At 40.6% G+C, this 21,493-nt stretch overlaps 1 protein-coding gene across 1 annotated transcript; it reads left to right on the plus strand.

The window, feature by feature from the left end:
- The first annotated feature begins 7,075 nt into the window (after positions 1 to 7,075).
- On the plus strand, positions 7,076 to 21,460 carry NOTUM (notum, palmitoleoyl-protein carboxylesterase). The gene is made up of 11 exons (XM_015825524.2): positions 7,076 to 7,434; positions 8,459 to 8,511; positions 11,020 to 11,115; positions 12,956 to 13,016; positions 14,351 to 14,409; positions 16,770 to 16,872; positions 17,795 to 17,986; positions 18,879 to 18,979; positions 19,519 to 19,666; positions 20,195 to 20,242; positions 20,663 to 21,460. The coding sequence occupies exons 1-11, from the start codon at positions 7,088 to 7,090 to the stop codon at positions 20,967 to 20,969; spliced, it is 1,515 nt and encodes a 504-aa protein (XP_015681010.1). The 5' UTR covers positions 7,076 to 7,087; the 3' UTR covers positions 20,970 to 21,460.
- The last annotated feature ends 33 nt before the right edge of the window (positions 21,461 to 21,493 follow it).

Consider the following 21,493-nt stretch of genomic DNA (forward strand, 5'->3'; position numbering starts at 1 on the left):
TGGCCAGTTCCAGAAGTACCGGGCTCCTGGCCAAGTCCAGAAACACTGGGCTCCTGGCCAAACTCCTCGCTGTCGGAAGGCACCGAAGGCTGCACCAGAGGGGAAGGGCCGGGAGAGAGAGTCCTAGCCATCTCCTCTCCGTCATGTTCAGAGCCTTCCTCCTCTGATGAGAGGGACCCACCGGACGGAGCCACAACACCCCCCTCCCGCTTGTCCGCTATTTTTTGGAAGCAGACCTGGCAACCCTATAAGAGACATTGGGAAATATATCAGCAGTGGTCTAGTCTCTCCAACTCTTCTTTCTCTTTCATTCTCTTTTCTCTCCCATCAAGATGACAGAAATATTCACATTAAAATATAATCTGGATGTTCTCTGACGTGCTACAGATCATTCAGGTACATTTTATTTTAATATGAGCCAGTATGAGATACATGCTTTTTTTTTCCACGCTGAAGCAGATCTCAAGAAAGTGGCTGAATTCACACATATTAATGTGTTTCAGATTATTTTGATAAAGTACATTTTATAAACCCAACAAGCATGTGAATTATATTCATTATGACTACTCACTCAAAGAGAAACAGAAAAATGATAAGTGTCTCAAAATATTTCAATATAACTTTTTTAGAAAGTTTTCATTCTATGCCTCAAATATTAATACAAACCTTGCCTAATTTCCATACTGACTGATCACAGTCATTCAATATTTCTTTTCTAAATTCAGTGCTTATATTGCAAAATCTTTGGTTGATTTCCCAAACAGTCATATTTAACATGAAAATACTTTTGTGATCAAGCCATATGACATAAATGTGATTCTTACATCAGAAGGCATGCTACTTTTCCTTGTGAAATTTATCAAAAAAGGAAAATTTGTGTTAGCTAGTCTGTTAGCAACTGGTTCATCTGCACTGCTAAGCATTCATAGTTTCTTTAGCCAATAGGTAGGAGTCGTGTCCAGGCCAGGTGCTTTCCAGCTCTTCATGTTTTTCACCAGCTGTTGGATATCTGCTACTGTAATGGTGACTGGTCTTTATTCTGGGTGATTGCTGTGGTCTGCCCTCAGGTCCTACAGCCACTTTGCACTAGAGATGTGCATCTTTTTTCTGTCTGTTCTTTCAGTACTGATATGCTATTGGTGGCTCTGCTATTTCTGTGCTGCTGCATTGCAGTTGGGGGGTACACCTTGGATGGTTCTTTGGAGAATAGAGCATTTATCTTCTTGGCCTCTGTTTCTCTAGTGCAGGGGTATCAAACTGCCGGCCCACGGGCCAGATGTGTCATGCCAAAATCGTGCCCACTCCATTGCCGGCAATGGAAAAAACATCACGTGACGTTGCGAGTTTGACACCCCTGCTCTAGTGTATCTCCTTAGCCTAGTAGCCAGTGCCAGGAACCTTGTTTAGCAATTCTCTTGGGTTTCACCTACAGCTGTTCCTGATTATGTAGCCAAGTATTTCCAGGATTACAGTGGCTGTAATGTATTAGTTGTTCATTAGTTTTTGTTATGGTAATAGGGATTGTCATGACCATACTATCTGATAGTACTTCTCTACAGAGCCTTGGTGACTGGTCTCAAGAGTTGATTGTAGCTAGTTTAGCCATTATCTTATGCCTCATTTCTGTTGCTATGCTCTATAATAGAGGGGGTGTCTGTGATGTTCCTGCTTCAGGTGTTGGCTGCACATTCAGTTGTTCTTCCAAGTCTTCTTGAGTCCAAGATGTAATGTGTAGTTGGCCTACCAAAAGTTATGAAAGCAGTTTCCTCTTTACTATGTTGAAACATTGGGTAACTAGGTATTTCCCAGTTAGTTTGGATGCAAGTCTTTGGTCCATCTATAGTTCCCTCATATGTTTCATATACCCCCTCTCATTAGGTCTACTATTGCAGTTACCATCAATTCCTGGTTCTCTTGTCTCATCCATATATAATTTGTTCCAGTAGCCCACTTATCATTGTGTTGTCCTGGTTCCCAAACATCTGACACAGACCTTGTTAATTCAGGTTATGTCCCAGCTGGCATGATTTTCCTAGTTCATGTCACTCTCATCTTTGTGGTAGGCAGGTGAAGCATTAGGGGGCCTTATCCCATGGAACTCTATTGTAAGGTAGGTACTACCGGTAGCTGGGATTTGAACCCTGATCTCTCACTTCAAAATCCATGCTGTAACTACTACATTATCCAGCTGCACCAGACACATTTATCTCTCTCCCACATACTCCTTCATCAAACTTTCTAAAGTTTAATGGCAAATATAAAATGTTAAGTTAGAACATGCTACATATTAAATTTTATGACTGAGGCATTTGGAAGGGAGATGGGCCTAGCTGAAGGTCCCTATTAGGCTCGGTGTGTGTGTGTGTGTGTGTGTGAGAGAGAGAGAGAGAGAGAGAGAGAGAGAGTGTTTCCCTGCTTCTTGAGTTACATATAGCTAGGCTGAGAACTGCTACTAGCCAGAGTACGCAGGGAACAACATGAACTGTTCGGTAAAGTAATTACCTTAAGTGGCAGGAATTGTTAAACATAGTAATGACAAAGTATTACTGGATAGTATAGCATTACATAGTGCTTGGCATACCACTAGATAGCCTTCAGTGTATCAGTAGATAATGGATACTCTTAACCAGTGTCAAAATAAAATTCAGCTCTCAGTGCTGTATAAAATGAGAAGCAGAGTGAACTGTTTTATCCTTTGTCCAGTGCGGATAATGTATTTGAGTGATTCAGAGGCAACCCAGATCATCCCTTCAAACTTGCCAGAACAAGGATTTATCACAATTACAACTTTAAACATACTGAAAAATAATTAAAATAATAACCTGAAAACCAACTGGCATGTATTTAAAAAGGCTACACAGCCAGAGCTTTTTCCTTCACCCAGTCTGAATCTGGGATGGCCGGTGTTCTTCTCTGAAGCATACAGCTGTTTTCCATTGTGTGTCTGAAAGTAGCACATCTTTATAAGAACTGTGTAACTTCTGTAAGAACACTCTTTGAAGTAACTTGAGCTCAATTATCCATGTTGCACGATTTAAGCAATGACTCCAGTTTCCAAAGGCATATAATACAGTAATCACAACTGTTGTAAAGAGGTGAAAGGTCACATTTCATATCCCGCACTACTTCTAATTTGAAATAGTTGGATAAAATTGGAAGCATCGGGGCACAGAGGAGGGGGAAGGGACTACCACCTGGAGCTTATTACAGTTCAGTAAAGAGAGATACATTCATCAGAGGTGACTACACATTTTTCAATTCTCATGTCTTCCATTGATTTATAAAATAATTCTTGAAGTTCATTTATATCCCACTGCAAACCTCAACTTTTTTGCCTCTCTCTCCACAACTAAAAAAATGTTTTTAACTATCTCCCCATTCTCTTTTAACTTCATCAACATAACACTCAAAAGACTTAGCTAAGGGACCCATAATTCAAACGGTAGCTTTGCTTGTAAAAGATATCATAGTCTTATACCTCTAGTGGGAAAAAAATAGGTAGCGTGTGACATAAAAGGCTTTTTTTCTAGAATCTTAAAGAATCAATGTCAGCAGACAACAGAGGGCAAAAGTGGATGAATTAAAGCCATGAAGGGCTTTAAAGGTGACAACCAGCACCTTGAATTGTACCCAGAAGCAAATCGGCAACCAATGCAGTTCCCGCAGGAGGTGCTACGTGTGCATACTGAGGTCTGCACAAAACCATGCAGGCTGCTGCATTTTGCACCAACTGGAGCTTCCAGGTGCTCCGGAGTGGTCCTTGGTGCCCTCTGAGTTTGCTTATTTTCTTGCAGACGTTTCATTACCCAAATTAGATAACATCATCAGTGCTAGTAAGGGGTGCGGTTTGCTGTCAGTTTATATTCTGGTGGTATGCCCGTCAGTGTTGGTGGGGGGGGGGTCATCTTAGAGATTCTTTGGTTGGGCTGTTTGCTGTTGGCTTCTTTGGCAATTTCTTGATAGGGGTATTGTTTACCTGATTGTTGGTCTGATATTAATCTTAGAATTAACCTATGTTGATCTTGGTGCTGATTGCTGGTGGAGAGGTGTTTAAGTCTTTTTGTTCCTTTTTGGGCTGGATGACAGTCCCTTTTGCATAGTCTATAGATGTTGTTAATGTCTATGTGTCTATTGATGGCTGATTTGTCAGAGTGCTAGGCTTCCAGAAATTCCCTGGCGTTTTTAGACTTGGCTTGGTCTAAGATGGTCACATTTTCCCAATTGAAGCTATGGTTAAATCTGTCTATATGTTGTGAAATTAAAGAATTCTCATCATGTCTTCTGACTGCTAGTTGGTGTTCCTGGATGCATTCTGCCAGTCTTCTGCCTGTTGTCCTACATTGTTGCAGTCCTTACATTGTATGTTGTAGATCAGGGGTAGTCAACCTTGGCTCTTTTACGACTCGTGGACTTCAACTCCCAGAATTCCTGAGCCAGCTTAGCTGGCTCAGGAATTCTGGGAGTTGAAGTCCACGAGTCGTAAAAGAGCCAAGGTTGACTACCCCTGTTGTAGATGACTCCTGTTTTTTCTTCTGGGGTTGCTGGGTCTTTTGGTTTGCTTAGTTGGCTTGTGTGCTATGTTGATTCCATGTAGTTGTAGGAGTCTGTTGGTGGTTTCTGAGATATTCTTGATACATGCCAATGTCATTCTATTTAGGGTTTGTGCTGTATTGGGTTGAGTGGTCAGGGACCTTTTGATAAAGTTGCATGAATATCCATTTTGTTGGAATAGGTTGTATAGATGTTTCCTTTTTCTGCTGTTCTGCAGTGTGTTTGGGCTTGTCTAAATAAAGTCCTCAGGCAGCTTCTCTTGTGGGAGGTTGGGTTGTTGCTTTGGTAGTGGAATACCTGATTAGTATGGGTGTTTTTTCTGTAGACTTGCGTTTTTAGTTTGCCATTGTGGTCTCTGCTGATCACAATGTCCAGGAAGGATAACGAGTTGTTTTCTTCTCTAGTAAACTGGATTACTTTAAAAATGTTGTTGATGGTTCTGTGGATGTTCTCGAATTGGTCCTTTTTTATTATGATGGTGTTGTCTACATATCTGATCCATATTTTCAGTTGTATTTGTGGAAGTGCTATGGTTTCTAGACGTTATGACAACCTCCACTATAAGTCCTAAAAGCAGTGGTCCCATAGGTGTCCCTTTAATTTGTTGGTAAATTTGTCCATCAGATTGGAAGTATGCAGTTAAGCAGAGGTTTATGAGATCCATAATCCTGGGTGTTTCAATCTTTGTGTATTTGGTTAAGTCAGGTATGCTGTGGAGAATTGCGGTCATGGATTCTTTGGTTAATTAGAGATCTACTTTACAGATAGTTGCATCCAATCTATCTAAGGTCAGCCATAAAAGACATAAAAGTCCAGTATTCAAACAGCTCCATTTCTGAATTTAGGACACTGGTGGGGAACGCTGTGATCTCTTGATGCTGCTGGCATTATTTGCCATGGTTCCAAATAAGTCAGAATAAGAGTTCTTCATTATCTAGAAGACAGATTCCCACTTCCTGTTCATGGGATCCAGCAGGCCAGGCAGCTCATCTGGAGATGATATTTAGCTATTATCTGTCTGATATGTCTTGAGAATAAATTAATAAAGTGGGTCTTGCCCCACATCTCATTTACTGATTGGCAAAAGTCGTCTGGCTGGGCAGCTAGGGCTGATGGTGCTGGTAGATAGTTTTCTTTATCTCAGTGTTTCTCAACCTTGACAATTTTAAGGCATGTAGACTTCAACTCCCAGAATTCCACAGCCAGCATTGCTGGCTGTGGAATTCTGGGAGTTGAAGTCCACATGCCTTAAAATTGTCAAGGTTGAGAAACACTGCTTTATCTCCTTGTTGCCATCTAGGGGTCATCGGGAATCTTGCAGCCCGGATATGGTAAACCCAATGGTAACTACCGTGAAACCTGAAAAAGTCGGATTCTGCCCTTGGGGTGGGGAAGAGCATTCTGAAAGCAGCCAGGACCGAAGGCAGCTGGACGCCCCTAAATCCTCCTGCCTTTTCCCCAAAGAGAGCTTCGGCTCGAGAGAACCCCTGTTGCCACACACACACACCCAGCGAGCGCCGAAGAGGCTGCCTACGTGGTCGAGGGCATCCCGCATTGGGGCAAGGGACGGGACTCAAAGAGCTGGCGCGAAGGAGCAGGACGGTCAGCCGCGTGGGGGTCTCTGGACGAGGAGGCGGGCTACAGTCGCCGGTCCTTGAAGAGAAGAGCCGAGGCCCCGAAGGCCGTGGCTCGCCTTTCACCGAAGCGACCCCCCGCCCCATCCCAAGCTCCGGCTGCGAACGAGTGGAAGGCGACAGCGCACCGGCACCCGCCCCCGGCTGGGCTGCCAGTCCCGGCGGGAAACCTGAGGAACTCAAAGCGCCGCCGCTTCGCCCTCCCCTCCCCTCCCCTCCTCAGAGTTAAGAGCCGCGGCCGCTTTCCTGCTATGAACGCCGCCCTGCGTTTGGGCGGGAAATTACGAAGGTCTCGCCAGACGGGACGGGGAAAAGGAGAAAAGAGGGCGACCGGCAGAGCGACGTCTGTTGGCGGGGAAATGAAAGGGAAATCTCCCCCTCCCCTCGCACTCCTCCCCCTCTCTTCCTTTTCCAGCGAAGGGGAGGCGGGGGCTCTCTGGCCGCTGCCGCCCCATGCGACGCCCAGGCTGGCGGCGCCCCCGGTGGGCTCCCCGTGACTCCTGGCCCAGCTTGTCATGTTTGTGGTTTGGGACGAGGCGGCGAGCCCGTGCGCCAAGAAAAGCCGAGCGCCCTCGAGCCCCGCCGCAGAACCCGGACAGCGCGAGCACCAGGCACCGGCTGCCTCTAACTACGCCCAGACGCTGCTTTGCTCGCAGCTCATTGGAGCGAGGGAGACGGGGCCGGTGCTGCCAGACCCTTGGCGAGGCGAGGCACGGAGCAGGCACAGAGGCCGAAGCCCCCCAGCCCGCCAAGCGCCTTTGGCCACCAGGGGCAGAAGGAGCATCCCGCCGCCCGAGGCCAGGCGGCCGATCCCGAGGCCAGCTCGCCCCCCCCCTTCGAGCTAGCCGGGGGCGCTTACCGGTCCTCTTTCCTTCCTCCACAGCAGGTGGCTCCGCGTCGCGATGGGGAGAGGGACGGTGCAAATGCTGCTGCTGCTGCTCTTGGGGCTCCTGCACTGGGGCCCTGGCGGGGAGGGCAGGAAGAGCTGGAGGCGGCGTGGACCGCAGCAGCAGCAGCAGCAACCAGCGGCGGCGGCGGCCCGAGAGCGAAGCGAAGCGGCTGGGCAGCCGGTGGAGAGCTTCCCACTGGACTTTACAGCTGTGGAGGGCAACATGGACAGTTTCATGGCTCAGATCAAGAGCCTGGCGCAGTCGCTGTACCCTTGTTCCGCGCAGAATCTGCACCAGGAGCTGAGGCTTCACTTGCTTCTGAACAGCTCGGTCACCTGCAACGACGGCAGTCCCGCCGGGTGAGTGTAGATGCCAAACTTGCCGCGCCTCATCTCTTTCCGTTTCAGTCAATTGCCCGTCTTCCTGGACCTTATGCCTAGTAGAAAAAGAGAACTTTTCATTGAACGCTTCTTCGTGGACTTGGCTCCGTGTACCTTAATTTGTAAAGCTTTGCGCCAGATTGCGGATCTGTATCCTCCCGTTTATATATATATATATATATATATATTTCTTGCCTGAAATATCTGGAATTAAAAGCAATACTGCTGGAGGCGCCTTGATTGGCAAATCTTTAACTGAAGGCAGACGAAAATCCTCAAACTAGGGCGGAAAGAGAAATTGTCTTCTAGACTTCTGAGATATTGATAACTGATCCGTATTAGATAAATTTATTCTAGTGCAAAAGATCAGGTGTTTGCAGAATGTATTGAAAAGATTTGGAAAGTTTCTCTGAGTTCTAATCAAAATGTAATTCTCAGAATGAGCTTAGTGCTCTGGATCAGTACTTAGTGAATTTCCCAAGCAAGCCTGTAGACTTTGCGTGTATGTGCTTAGTGCATGGCTAGTCCCTTTCCTTGTTTCATAAAGCATCATTTTTCCCCCAAGAAGAGATGCTTCAGAGAACACACCGAACTATTTACTATTAATACTTAGTACTTCTAAAAGTGCTGAAACAATCCATCCTTAGTGTTTAAGCTTTGCTTCCACCATGTGGCTGTTACTAAGAGCACAGTCAGTAACAGGTGGAATAACTCTTTCCTGCCTGGAAATACTTAGGAATGCTAGGAATTTGTTTAATGCATTTAGTTTGGAGCAAGATGAAAGCCGGCTCAGCCTGGCTCAGAGCCCCTGAGAAGGTCCTTTGATCAGACTCTGTTTGGAACTCTTCTGACAGCCATCCTGTTTCTTTCTCTTGTTCTTTAACCAAGCATTTTATGTAACTCTCTTGATATTATAATGAGTTGGTGTATCAAAGAGTTTGTGGTCGAGCGAGCCAGTCTCCCTAATTAAGTTCACGCTGCCTTCTATTTGTTCTTATTTTAGCTACTACCTCAAAGAATCAAAAGGCAGCAGAAGGTGGCTTCTATTCTTGGAAGGTGAGATTGAGTTTTCTTTAATTTTGTTTTGAGTTTTAAAGCAAAGTTCAATGATTTCAGGCTCTTTGGGTTAAAAAAATTCAAGAGATGACAGAGTAACATCCCAGCTGCTTTCTTCAAAGGTTTGCAGGGCATATTAATATGTGCTGCCTGCTTTCTCTGCAACCAATGTATTCATCCTTCCATCTTCAGCACCATTGTTGCACACGTGTCTTGCAAACTTATGACAGTCTAATAAGTCCAATAATTCTAATCAGAGCTACATACAGGGAAAAAATTCACTGAGTTCCGTGAGACTTGTCCATAGGTTTTCTAACCTGGTGCACTTCACACTGAGTGCAATTTCCAAAATCACAACCCAGCAATGCAATGTCTGAAGGGCACCAGACAGTGGAAGGATGGTACATAAGGCTCCTGTTGCCTTAGTCGATCAATCCATTTCTTCTGTTTGCTTGTACTTTAATTTTATCTCATCTTTGTACTTTCTAGATTTTGCTATATTTATTCAGTAAGCCTGTGAATTTGGAAACTTTTTATGCTTTTTCCTTTTTTTTCTTCTAATTCATAAGCTTTGCTATTTTGATGTCTCTGGAGATTCTCAATCATCCAGGTTATGGTTGTCACAAAGGTGCTTTCCCAAAAGATAACTGATTTTCTCGGGTTTTTTTCTTTGAAAACGTTTTGCTCCTCATCCACGAATCTTTTTCAGTTCTGACTGAATGGTGGGTAGAACCTTCTTGGGACTGAAGGTTGTCCACCCCCAGACACAAATTGAACAAGGTGGTTTATGCAGTGTAATGCAGTGAGACATGTGCAGATCTGTACATTAGGGAAACAAAACAACCACTTCACAAACACATGGCACAACACAGGAGAACAAGCCCATCAAGACAGGATTAAGCAGACCATCTACATCTGAAAGACAAAAATCATTCTTTTGAAGGCAGTAAAGTCCACATTCTGGACAAAAAGGACCACTGATTTGAAAGAGGGGCCAAAGAGGCTAACTATGTTAAAACTGAACAGTCCTCTCTCAATAGAGGGGGAGGGAGATGACACTACCTATCTTCTGTTTACAACACAGTCTTTTCAGCAGTCCCAAGAAGGTTCCACACCCATTTGCACACTGATTCAGGTGCCTCTGACAATACAGATAAACCCTCAAGTGGACTCAATGATGCTCAGAGAGCTAGCATGACAGCTAATGACCAACCTTCAGACTGCTGACAACTAGATGACTGCAAAGAATATAAATCCTTCCATTCCCCACTATTCAGTTAGAACTAAAGAAACTTCTTAGATGGGAAGCAAAACATTTGCAAGGAAAAAAGACCAAAGAAAGTCCAGTTGCCTTTTGGAAAAGCACCTTTGGAACATTTCTATTTTGATCTTAAACCATCTGTTTGGAAGTAAGTCCCGCTAAATTCATTGAAATTTTGTTTCAGATAAAAACAATTAGGACAACAATATTATGCTACTTTGGAAGAAATTATCAACTTTTGTCTAAGGATTACTATTGTAATTGTGATTTTTTTACATTTATTAGTCAGATAAACAAGAAAAACAAGAGCTGTCAAATAGCTCTATTCTAATTTCAAGAATCTTGTCAGAAATCCTGCATTTTCTACATAGGTAGTCCTCAGTTTTTCATCTCAACCCTCAATGTATACCTTTGAATCTAATAAGGAAAAACAGAGGTGTGTATGTGTGTGTATGTAATATAATAATTTGTAATAATATTACACACAGACTAAAGGCAGAGTCAGGTTTTTGTGGTTATGACCTGGAAGCAAATCCTATGGGATTTACATCCATGGATCATATCCTAAGGAATATGTCTGTTGTGTGCCCTGTAAAGAGCAGAACTATCTTTACTGGCATTTGATTGCTCAGTCAGAAAATAATAAAGCAATCCCATTTTAATTGGTTCACTTCCAGGTAAAAGAATTAGTGGGTAATATGAAAAAACCAATGGCATAGACATTAATTCTTTGAAAGCTACTAGAAAGCTGAATGAAAGCAAGCATGATTTGTAAGGAAGAAATTCAAGGCAGAACATACTGTATTATGAAAAAGATAGCAATGAAATCAGTATTGGGTTGCTGCTTACTTTTACAGTAGATGTTAAAAAGATGGCAAAGGTGGTAGACTACAATGCAGTCCTATCCTGTTCAATACATACTTTCATATTTACAGGAACATAATATTGCTGTGTTCAGATGGGATTATTGCAAAGGAAGTTTGCATAATATGACAAGTTTAAGGTCTCGATCAAATTAGATTCAGTGTTTACTTTATGTGGGATTCTATATAGCTTTTAAAATATATCTATCTGATCCATAAATTTGTATAGGAAAAATAATATCAAGTGTTATAAAAACAATTTTATGACTAATTTAATTCCACCAAGCATCTATTTCATAAATTGCAGCCTAAAATGATGTGAATTAATGATACAGGAAAAAATTACTGAGATATCATCATCATCATTATTGTTATTGGATGCAGGAGGCTGGTATTGCTTCAGCAGAGAGAATTGCAACTCTCGTTATGAAACAATGAGGAGATTAATGAGCTCCAAGGAGTGGCCCCTTACCAGATCTGGTAAATGTTTTGTTCCTATTAGTCTGAGATTTACATTGTGCCTAATTATGAATAGATGTATATTATTTTTAGTAATGTTCTGTTATTTATCTGAAATAATGTTTGTTTTATTCACTTAGCATTTACACAGGGTTTTTTTTTAAAAAAGTAACATACCAGAATCAAAATAATGCATGTAATTATTTTGAATTTTAATAGAAAGATGCAAAATCTCCTTTTCATTCTTTGCAAAGCAGATCTTCTATAAATTTAAGAGAACGGGAAGTATTTGAGTAGAATCTTAGAGCTGGAAGAGGCCATTGCAGTCATTAAATCTAGCCCTCTATTTAGAGTAGTAATTCAAACTGATATATTGTTGACAGCTGACTGTTTAAACTTAGTATGAACTCATGTTGTAAAAGGAAGCCCACTACCTCTCTGATTAATTGGTTCCATTGACAATTGTAATTGGTTCCACTGTTGTTATTTTTTTCAATCAGAAACTGCCCCCTCCATAACTTAAATCTATGATCTCCTGTTCTCTAGAATGGTGTGAAATAGAAATGCCAGTCTTAGACTACACAACCAAGTTTTGATATTTCTGCTGCAAGAAGGGCTGTGTGATAATGAATCTGAAATATTTTTTTATGTTAGAGAGCAATATTAATCTCAGATCTAACTAGCTTTGGAAGGAGTGAGAGTAATAATTAGATGGATGTATCCCCTCTCTTGCTACACCACATGCAGATTCCCAAATGCGTGTTACAGAAGTGAAGCAAGAGGGGGAAAAGGACCCCACTTTCCTTTTTGCCAATATGGGTATGAAGCAACAGGGTTTTAGATAAAGTAAGAGGCCAATTTCTTTCAATCCTACCTCCTCATAGATAATCATAATCCATTTTAGATTACACTGCTAAAGGAAATATTTGCATATAGAATTGATATTTGTGGTGATATTTGGTTATGTATTTCTTTTTACTGTATTCCCATATGTGTTTTGAGTACATCTAGATGGAAAAGTGGCATAAAAATGAGATATACCTATGCCTATATTTAGGAATTAAGAACAGTTCATTGTTTGCATCATTTTCTCTACTTGGTGCTGGATGAAGGTGTTGGAATACCGCACAGCTCACCTTATCCTTAGCCAGCAGTGGACATGTTAACTGAGGATCTGAAGGATGGTTTGGAAAAACTAAATTATTTTCTTTGGCTGAGATCTTATATATCCAGACAATATTAATAAAACATTGCTGTCTTTATATGACAGGTTTAGTTATCATAGGAGAAAGCACTGGTTCAGAAATGGAGATTGGCCAACTTTTGCTGGCTCACCAATACTTCGTGACAGTGTTAGCACCTTAATGCCTAATTTAATAATCAGTTATGTTCAAAATGCTCAGCATGTTGTAATTTTCCTTTGTTCCCTTGCTTAGATGAGTCTGTGTGTTCTTTACTTCTAAAACTTTTAGAGGCTGTAGTCTATCCAAAACATATCTGAGAATAAGGGTCCCTGAATACCGTATGCTGGAGTTAAATTTAAGTATATTGTACGTGTTTAGGTTTTCCGCTAGGTAAGCCTGTTTAGACCAAAAAGAAGAAATTTTTCAAATATCACTTGTATAGGTTCTATTTTTGTACACATGAAATACAAAAATGAAGTGTTAAATCTAATAATTTCCTGTCTTAGTCTGAGAGATTTTTATTCTGACTATTGCATCTTTTCGGATGCTCTGGCATATATACCTACAAATGTTTTTTTTAACCATCTGTCAGTGTATTAATGCTGAATCTTCTTTGTTCTTTGCATTAAAGATATTTTTCTTTATGTGTTAGTATATATTTTTTTCTTCATCTACAGGAACAGGCATTTTGTCATCACAACCAGAAGAAAATCCTCACTGGTGGAATGCAAATATGGTGTAAGTAAACAGCTGAGGGGAGTTGAATGGAATAGTCAAGCAAAAATAAACAAGATAGAAGAATAGTAAACTAGGGGAAAGGAGACCTTAGCCTGCATGTGAAAAAACAAAGGACCAGAGCTTGCAAGTTGTAATGTTCCTATAAAGAAAGCAAGAGTAGAACTTTACAAATGAGAATAATTGCAAGACAGAGTGGATGGTTAGTGCATTAAGAAAGTCTTCCAAAACAATCCAAAGACAATGAGGAGGGAAAATCCTAATGGTCAGATCTGAAGTTCTGTCTGATTCCTGCCGGCAAGGCAGAAGTACCGTAGATGGGTAGGCTGGAAAGAAAAAAAAAACAATATTGTACTTTTCCCTTAGTCCAGGGCTATATTGGAAGCACCACTGCTAGGTCTCTAAATGAAGAATGGCTTGGCCATAATGGAGAAGCCAGCGAGAGTGGATTTTACTCTCTGTCTGCACGCCTAAAGAACTGTAGTTTTAGGTATTTCCTATAAGAGTAATAATTGACCTGAAAAAATTATTTTGATTATGTGCCATGTACACAGAGTTTCTCCAGCAAATAAATTCATACTAAGCCTTTTAAAAAAGTAACATATTCTCATGTAAATAGGACTTCTGGCTAGGATGATTGGATAGCAGACTCGGGAAATAAAAGCAAATATCAGAGGATAGCCATTAACCCGAAAGCCCCCTTGCGAGCTACTGTCTGTCTGTAGTTAAATGCTGTTAGAATGGCTGATTAGAATTAGAACGGCTGTTCTATTCATTAGGATATTTTTTTTTCCTTGCATGGCATTGTTTTTGGACAGCAGGGACATTCTTGACCAAGAGTAATTTCTAATTCAAAAAGCATCTAGACGAATTAATGTGTAACTATCAAGTAAGATGATGTTGATAGCTTTAATGGAGCAAAAAAATAAGAGGGGAAAATAGAAATAGAGAATCAGAACAGTGGCATTTGCCATGCAGATCTATCAGAGTTTTAAAATTACTGAACATTTTCCATGCTTGACATAAAAATAAAGACCTGGTTTCTATTCTTAAACATGTATTGGAAATGCACTAAACTTTGACCAACTGCAGCTCCCTGGCATTTAGCTCAAAAATGTTACAGAAATTTTCATTATTTTTTTTTTATTTTGATGCTACATGCCCTGAGATATCAGTTGTTGTATAAAAAGCTGGTACCATCAGATCTGAGTGAGCCGAGCTTAAACAATTTTCTCCTATCGCTCTTAGGGTTTAATCTGCTGGATTTTTACTCTTGTCTTACCCTTCCACGCATATCAAAAGAATATTGGTGCTCAAGTACATCTGTTCTCTTGCAGTTTCATCCCGTATTGCTCAAGTGATGTCTGGAGTGGAGCCTCTGCCAAAACTGAGAAAAGTGAGTGCTTCTGACAGGCTCTTGCTGCCAAACAGGCATTATGCATTAAGGGGGAATCTGGCCTGAATTCTCCACAGTTGTGCAAAGGAAGAAAGGATTCTTGCCAGCGGGCAGGAAGAAATAATAAATATCCTCTAGATAATGCATCCGCTTGCAAGCCCTGCTTTGTCACGGTTCAGAACCCCACATGGGAGTAACCGAGCAACAGCCTGAGGGAAATGGTTGCATCTCAAGGGTCTGAGCAACTGTTTCATTTAGCTAAACTTGAAATAAGGAAGGACCAAATGGTGCCAGGACTTCCAAATGGAATCGAGAAAGTTCTTGATATCTGTGCATGCGCTTGAGGGCCATTGCCATCTGGATCTATCACAGATACGGCATGGGAAGGCACTGTGTGGCCAGAAACATCCGTCTGGACGATGATGGATGATAAGTGACAAAGAATTGCTTTTGGACTAAAGAACAGCTTTGGGCAGTTTAAAAGTTTGGGATTTTACAACATAACTGACTCAATTGGTAAAATATGGACCTTTTGTATTTCTCTTTCCAGAATTTTATATTCTCTTTAGGATGCCTATCTTTCATTTGGTGTCCGTAGCTAACACCACAGATTCCTGGATATCACTAGTACTGGAATGATCTTGCACGAAGAATATCACTTTTCACAATGCTATTTGGCAAGACTCATATCTAATTAAATGAAAAATTTCTAACCTTAAAAGGGAAAGCTGTATAGAAAAAAAATCCTTTATTTCAGTTAGTTACTTTTTTTGAAGTGGGTTGATCTCCTGCCTTGACCTCAGGGACAGCAATAGAGGAAGTTTTCTGAGCACCAATATTTAACTGCCTTATCTGTATTCCCTTAAGGAAGAGTTTGCCTCACATTACATTAGGAATAAAGGATGTAGTTTCCATCCTTGCACCCTTATTTTTTTGCAATTTTTCCAGGCAGCTGTTCTCAAGGGAGCACCACAGCGGCCAAATACTTTGAGCTTCAGGATCCTAGGCTACAAGTGTTGTGCAGGAGAACTGGGAGTGGCCATCTTCCCAGTTTTCCTTTTGCATGGAAAACAACTGAGGAAGTTGTGACATTGTCAATGTCATCTTTAATGTAGATTGATGTATGATACCACAAGTCCCTCTGTTGTTTTCCATGCAAAAAACAAAGATACCCTCCCCAAGCAGTAGCAGCCATTCCTGACTCTCTTTATTTCCTTTCTAACCTCAAGAACTGTTTCTCTACATGTAGTTCTTTTCTGCATTCTACAATAGGATGTAGTCTTACTTCGTTAGGATGTACTTCTCTTTCATCATAAGACATCCTTTATGTTGATTGAAGGTCATCATTTGAAATTGATGGAAACTATATTTTCTCTTCTTCAATCTACTAGTTTTTTAAGGTAGAAAAGATGTAAAGTACATTAGCCTGACTCACATGTTGCAACGAGTCATAATACAACTGGTTTGATTCTGGCATAGAGTTACAGTATTTGTGAGCATATCTACGGTGGTTTGTAAACTAAGACCAAGGCCTTTACACAGTTGGTTTTTGCTAAATCATAGTTTGAGATATTCTATGAATACAATCCCAGTTTCCAATGGTAACGTTTAGTTTCAGTTAACAGTTATTTAGTGATCATGTGCTATATATTCTAGCAAGGAAAAACAATTGAGATGCAGGTTGGGTGGAAGCAGAGGTAGGCAATTGCCAAAGAATGCTACAATCTTTCTCAACAGGACCTTCTCACAAGAGCTACTTCTTTCTGTCCTCTGTTCTGTTCTTCCGGTATTTGGATGGGGAACTTGTAGCTTCTAGATCAGCTGAACCTCAGCTCCCAGCTATTGAAGCTATCATGGCCAAGATAAGAGATGTTGAGAGTTGAAGTTCAGCAATATTTTGAGGGCCACAAGTTCTGCTTTCCTGAAACAGCAGAAGTATACACCATAATTCAGATTCCCTGCTGTGGGTAGAGATCCATCTCACTGGTATTTTTTAAGAAGCTTTCCCCAGAATTCTGTTCTTTCTTTGATCAGCTTATAAACCATGTACTTAGGAGATCAGGCAAGTAAATGTTCAGAAAACTAGTCCTAAACATTAAAGAATATGAAAGGGAGGGAATGTCCAGTTTGTCACATTCAACAAAGAAATAAAAGAATTTAGATTTGAAGCATGGTAACAGACTTGCAATATTTGCTAGATTCATTTTTCCACTGAACATTCATTGGTAACTTATGGTATACAAGTACATTTTTCAATATTCATTACTCCATATCTTCAACAGGAATGGCAAAAAATCTTAACCAGTTTTACTTATTATGGTTGTTTTTCACTTCTCCCCCTTCCCCTTAACTTCCTACAGATGAATTTGTCTTCATGGGTGCTCTCATCATACAAGAAGTTGTAAAGGAATTATTGGGGAAGAGCCTTGGAAATGCCAAGGTGTTGCTGTTGGCAGGAAGCAGGTATATGTCTGTTTATGAAGACACATCTAGTAAATGTATGTTTGTGTGTGAGTTGTTGAAGGGTGTTAATAAAACATTTCAAAAGTAAATATAGAAAAAGAAATAATAGAAGCAAAATTTTAAAGTAAGTAATGCAACTATGACTAACAGTACTTGCTGAAATGCCCACTTAAACAAAATAGGTTGTTTTTTTTGCTCCGAATAGGATGTCAGCTCCAGGAGAGATTTTTTTTGGGGGGGAGGGTGTTTCACAGGTAGAGCAGTCTTCAAAACCTGTTTTGACAATTGTCCACCTAATTTTAAGATGCTGGAATCGACCTCCAAAATCTATTCCCATATGTTTTTTCTTGTTTGATAAAATCATTTTTGAAGCCATTCTGCAAATGCCCTCTCATGGTAAGCATTCAGTGGAAGCCATGATGAGCTCACAGATCTTGTGTCACTATACAAATGATAGCAATTTGTATCACTTATTTATACAATGTTGTAACATCAATCTTATGCAGCAGGGCAGTGAGTTGCTACCTGGAATGGGCTTTTTCAGTCTCCATTCTGGAATGTCTTCCCAGTGAAGTACACTTGGTTGTTTTTTCAGAACCAAAGGCATTTTTGTTTTCTCCAGATAAAACTATTATTTAATCAATTAATTAACAGATATGCTGCTTAAAAACTTGCTAATTATTCTGGCTTCTCTTTGTTTATCTTATGTATTTTAATTATTGCATTTTAAATTTATTTTGAATTCATGTGATTTTTTTTAATGCATTGTAAATGGCCCAGGGAATGAACAAATGAATAAGCAATTAAACTTGGCATTTAATTAACATGAATTGATGTGATGTGTAGACCTTGCCTACAAGCATGGTTTTGCAGGCAACAATATGGAGGAGTTCTGCTTCAAAGACTTCACCTGTCGTTGCAGTGCTGGTGGAACAGGGGTCCTCCTGAATGTGGATCGCGTGGCTGAACAGCTGGAAGAGCTGGGATATCCTGGGATTCAGGTCCGTGGCCTTGCAGACTCTGGCTGGTTCTTGGATAATAAACAATATCGTAGGACAGACTGCATTGATACCATAACCTGCGCCCCCACAGAAGCCATCAGGAGAGGAATTAGGTACTGAAGTTTTTAACATCTTTCCTGGAAATCTAAAACTGGAGTGAAACATCCAGTGAGACTTTCCCTTGAGAGTTCAGATGACCTAGTCTTCAGGGAATGCTAAGTAATATTCACGAAATGTGGCTGTGTAAAAAGTACATAGTAGACATTCTAGTAATCTATCAAGAGACAGAGAAACTTAAGGTGTATTTCATTCCAGCAAGCACCACTTGATGGGGTGAGCTCCTTTTCTTGCTCCAGCTCCTGCCATCCTAACAGTTCAAAAGCATGCAAATGTGACTAGATAAATAGCTTCCACTTTGGTGGGAAAGTAACAGCGTTCCATGCACCTTCAATGTGTTGGCCCAATGTTGGCCCAATGACCACAGAAGCCTCTTTGGACATTACTGCCTCCCTCTGCTAGGAAACAAAGATGAGCACCACCCCCTAGAGTCAGACTCCTCAGAACAGGGGAAAGCTTTACCTTTTAACTTTTTATATATATATAAATATATATATATATATTCTCAATGTGTGATTTGTCTGCCCTCTACTGTCCGCTGTTTTTGGAATTTACATACTAATAAAGGAGAATATTTGTAGGTCAGGGTTGACATGAGGGATTCTTGGTGCTCTCTGAGCTTGCTTGTTTTTTTGCAGACGGTTCATTACTCAAACTAGGCAACTTCATCGGTGCTAGGACTAGGACTAGCACTGATGATGTTACCTAGTTTGGATAATGAAACGTCTGCAAGAAAACAAGCAAGCTCAGAGCACCAAGGACCCCTCATAATTTACATAGTCTTGCCTCTTAGTCCAAGAAATTCTATATATAGCATACCGGTAGTTAACTATTTCTAGTAGAATGAATTTGGATAATTAACTCCAGCTAATTTTTTTTAACTCTCAGATATTGGCATGGACTTGTTCCTGAACGCTGCAAAATGCAGTTTAGAGAAGGAGAAGAATGGAATTGTTTCTTTGGCTATAAAATTTATCCTACTCTCCGATGTAAGTGTGCCAGTGAAGGCCTATTGCTGGGTGATATCTGAAATGCATTTCAGACAAATTCTCCTTATCGGTATAATTAATGCTAAGTGGTTATTATTAAGCATTGCCAGTATTGTCAACCAGATAAAGGTTTTGATTTAGTTAATTATGTGATTTTTACTCTCTTAATTGATTTGCTGAATATAAATAAATAAGCATGTTACTTTAATACTTCAGTATAAATGGGATGGGTTTGGGGCAGCGAGACTGTTTTAATTACTGAAGAAAGTATGGAATAACTTGCAAGAGACATATACAATTTAGCACATAAAGACTACCGTGTGATTAAATAAAAATGGTTTTAATAGTAAATGCACAAGAAAATGTTACATGACATACCAGGATATACCAAAATTTATCCTTAATTTTTTGTTTCTCTTTCTAAAATTTCCACATACTAAGAAGTCTAATCCGTTCTTGGTTACTTAGTTTATCACTTAAGCCAGTAAGTTTATAGCCCTATTAGTGATGCTATTGGTACTAAATTCTCCTCTGTGTAGGTCCTGTTTTTGTGGTGCAATGGCTGTTTGATGAAGCTCAACTCACTGTGGACAATGTACATTTGACTGGCCAGCCTGTACAGGAAGGACAGTGGCTTTATATCCAAAACCTGGGCCGCGAACTGAGGAACACTCTCAAGGATGTGACGTTAGTTTTGTTTCATGTTTTTAAGTTTCCTTTTACGGAAATTTCCTTTCGTGGGGTCTAGAATTTTTTTAAAAAATCTTCCAATGATATGTCACATTACAGTATTAGATAAACAGTAGACTTGTACAGTTAAAATTTTTGTTTGTATTGCTGTTAGTGGGAATCAGCACTGCATCTCAGGCCTTTTACTCTGCTAAAATTAAGATAAGGACAGTGGCTTTATATTCCTGTCATATGACTCAGCTGCTTTCTCATGACAGAAGTATTCACAATACCCAGTCACAAGAGATAATGAAATTAAATCTGTGGTGACTTAGCTTCTGTATGATATGTTAAGCATAGTGCTTCAAAGCAACTCAGGTGTAAGATCTAAGCTTCTTGCACCTAGCAACTTTTATAGTTAACTTTATTGCAGCAAAATGCCTAAATTCTACTATGAAAAAACTCAAAAGTTGGTAAAAAAAGACATACCAAACTGTTTCTTTTTCTATTATATTGATTTTATGACTTTTCCCCCTTCTCATTCAGAGCCAGCTTTGCTCCAGCTTGTTTGTCTCATGAGATCATAACACGCAAGTAAGTACGTACGGTGGAAAGATGCAATGTCCTATTTTCTCATTTCTTCTCTATCAAATGAAAGACATTCACTCAGTTATTTATTAAGATAGGCTGGCTGAGCAGAAAATAAATTGAAATCTACAGTCTATTTGTAGATTTCTGGGTAATTTACATTTATAAGCATTTATGATTGGTAGAGGTGACATAAATTACCCCATGCCTTTTAATCAGAGTGCTAAAAAGAAGGAAAAGTGGGGTGGGCAGGATTGGTCTTTTACTCTAAAAAGACTAAATATAGTTTGGATGCTGAGAATAAACGATTGGTTTCAGTAGACTCTCTTGAGTTATGCCTATCCTGTGATTAGTCACCTCTAAGGTAATGTTCTAAGTAGCATGCAAATTGTCACACTCTTTCATCTATATGGGTTGCTTTTTCAGTCATTGGACAGACATCCAAGTGAAAGGGACCTCTTTGCCCCGAGCTCTGCACTGCTGGGATCGCAGTCTACATGACAACAATAAGAATGGGAAAGCCCTATTAAAAGGCTGCCCAGTCCATCTGATTGACAGCTGCCCGTGGCCACATTGTAACCCATCATGCCCTACCATCCGGGACCAATACACCGGCCAAGAGATGAATGTGATCCAATTTCTCATGCATATGGGTTTTGATGTGCAGAAGATGGCGCAGCAGCAAGGGCTGGAGCCCAGTAAACTTCTAGGGATGCTGAGCAGTGCTAGCTAGAAGTGTATTCTCTTAACGACGACGGCTCGACTCTTTAGACACCCAAACATTCTGCCTTCTTTGCTCACGTACATCTACAGGCCTAAGTAGCCAAACTAACGCACATAGCTCTTGCATAATTAGCCTATCAGAATCAAATGGACAGAATCTCATCTACATCACTTAAACGAAGCATTACCTCCACATTACTGCCAAGCAGTACCTCTGTTCACAAGGACAATCTATAGGAAGTAACGGGTGCCTAGAAACTCCAGTTTCAAGAACCCATAAGGGCCTTCATACATTTCATCGTTTCCAAGGTATTTCTAGGCCATAGAGTGACTTTGGGGATGGGTGGGAGCACTGAATTATTCTCTCATCAGAAGTGAAGGTCTGACCACGAGGACTTCCTGGAGCCAGCAGCTCACCATGTAAGATACTGTACAAACAAAGCACAGCGGCTACAAATGGATCTACAGTGTATTCAATTTACTTTTGTATTGTTTCATGAAATAATTTTATTACTTGACTTTTTAAAAAAAAAA

Source organism: Protobothrops mucrosquamatus, unplaced genomic scaffold (assembly GCF_001527695.2).
Source record: "Protobothrops mucrosquamatus isolate PMUCROS unplaced genomic scaffold, P.Mucros_1.0 scaffold2678, whole genome shotgun sequence".
Taxonomy (NCBI): Eukaryota; Metazoa; Chordata; class Lepidosauria; order Squamata; family Viperidae; genus Protobothrops; species Protobothrops mucrosquamatus.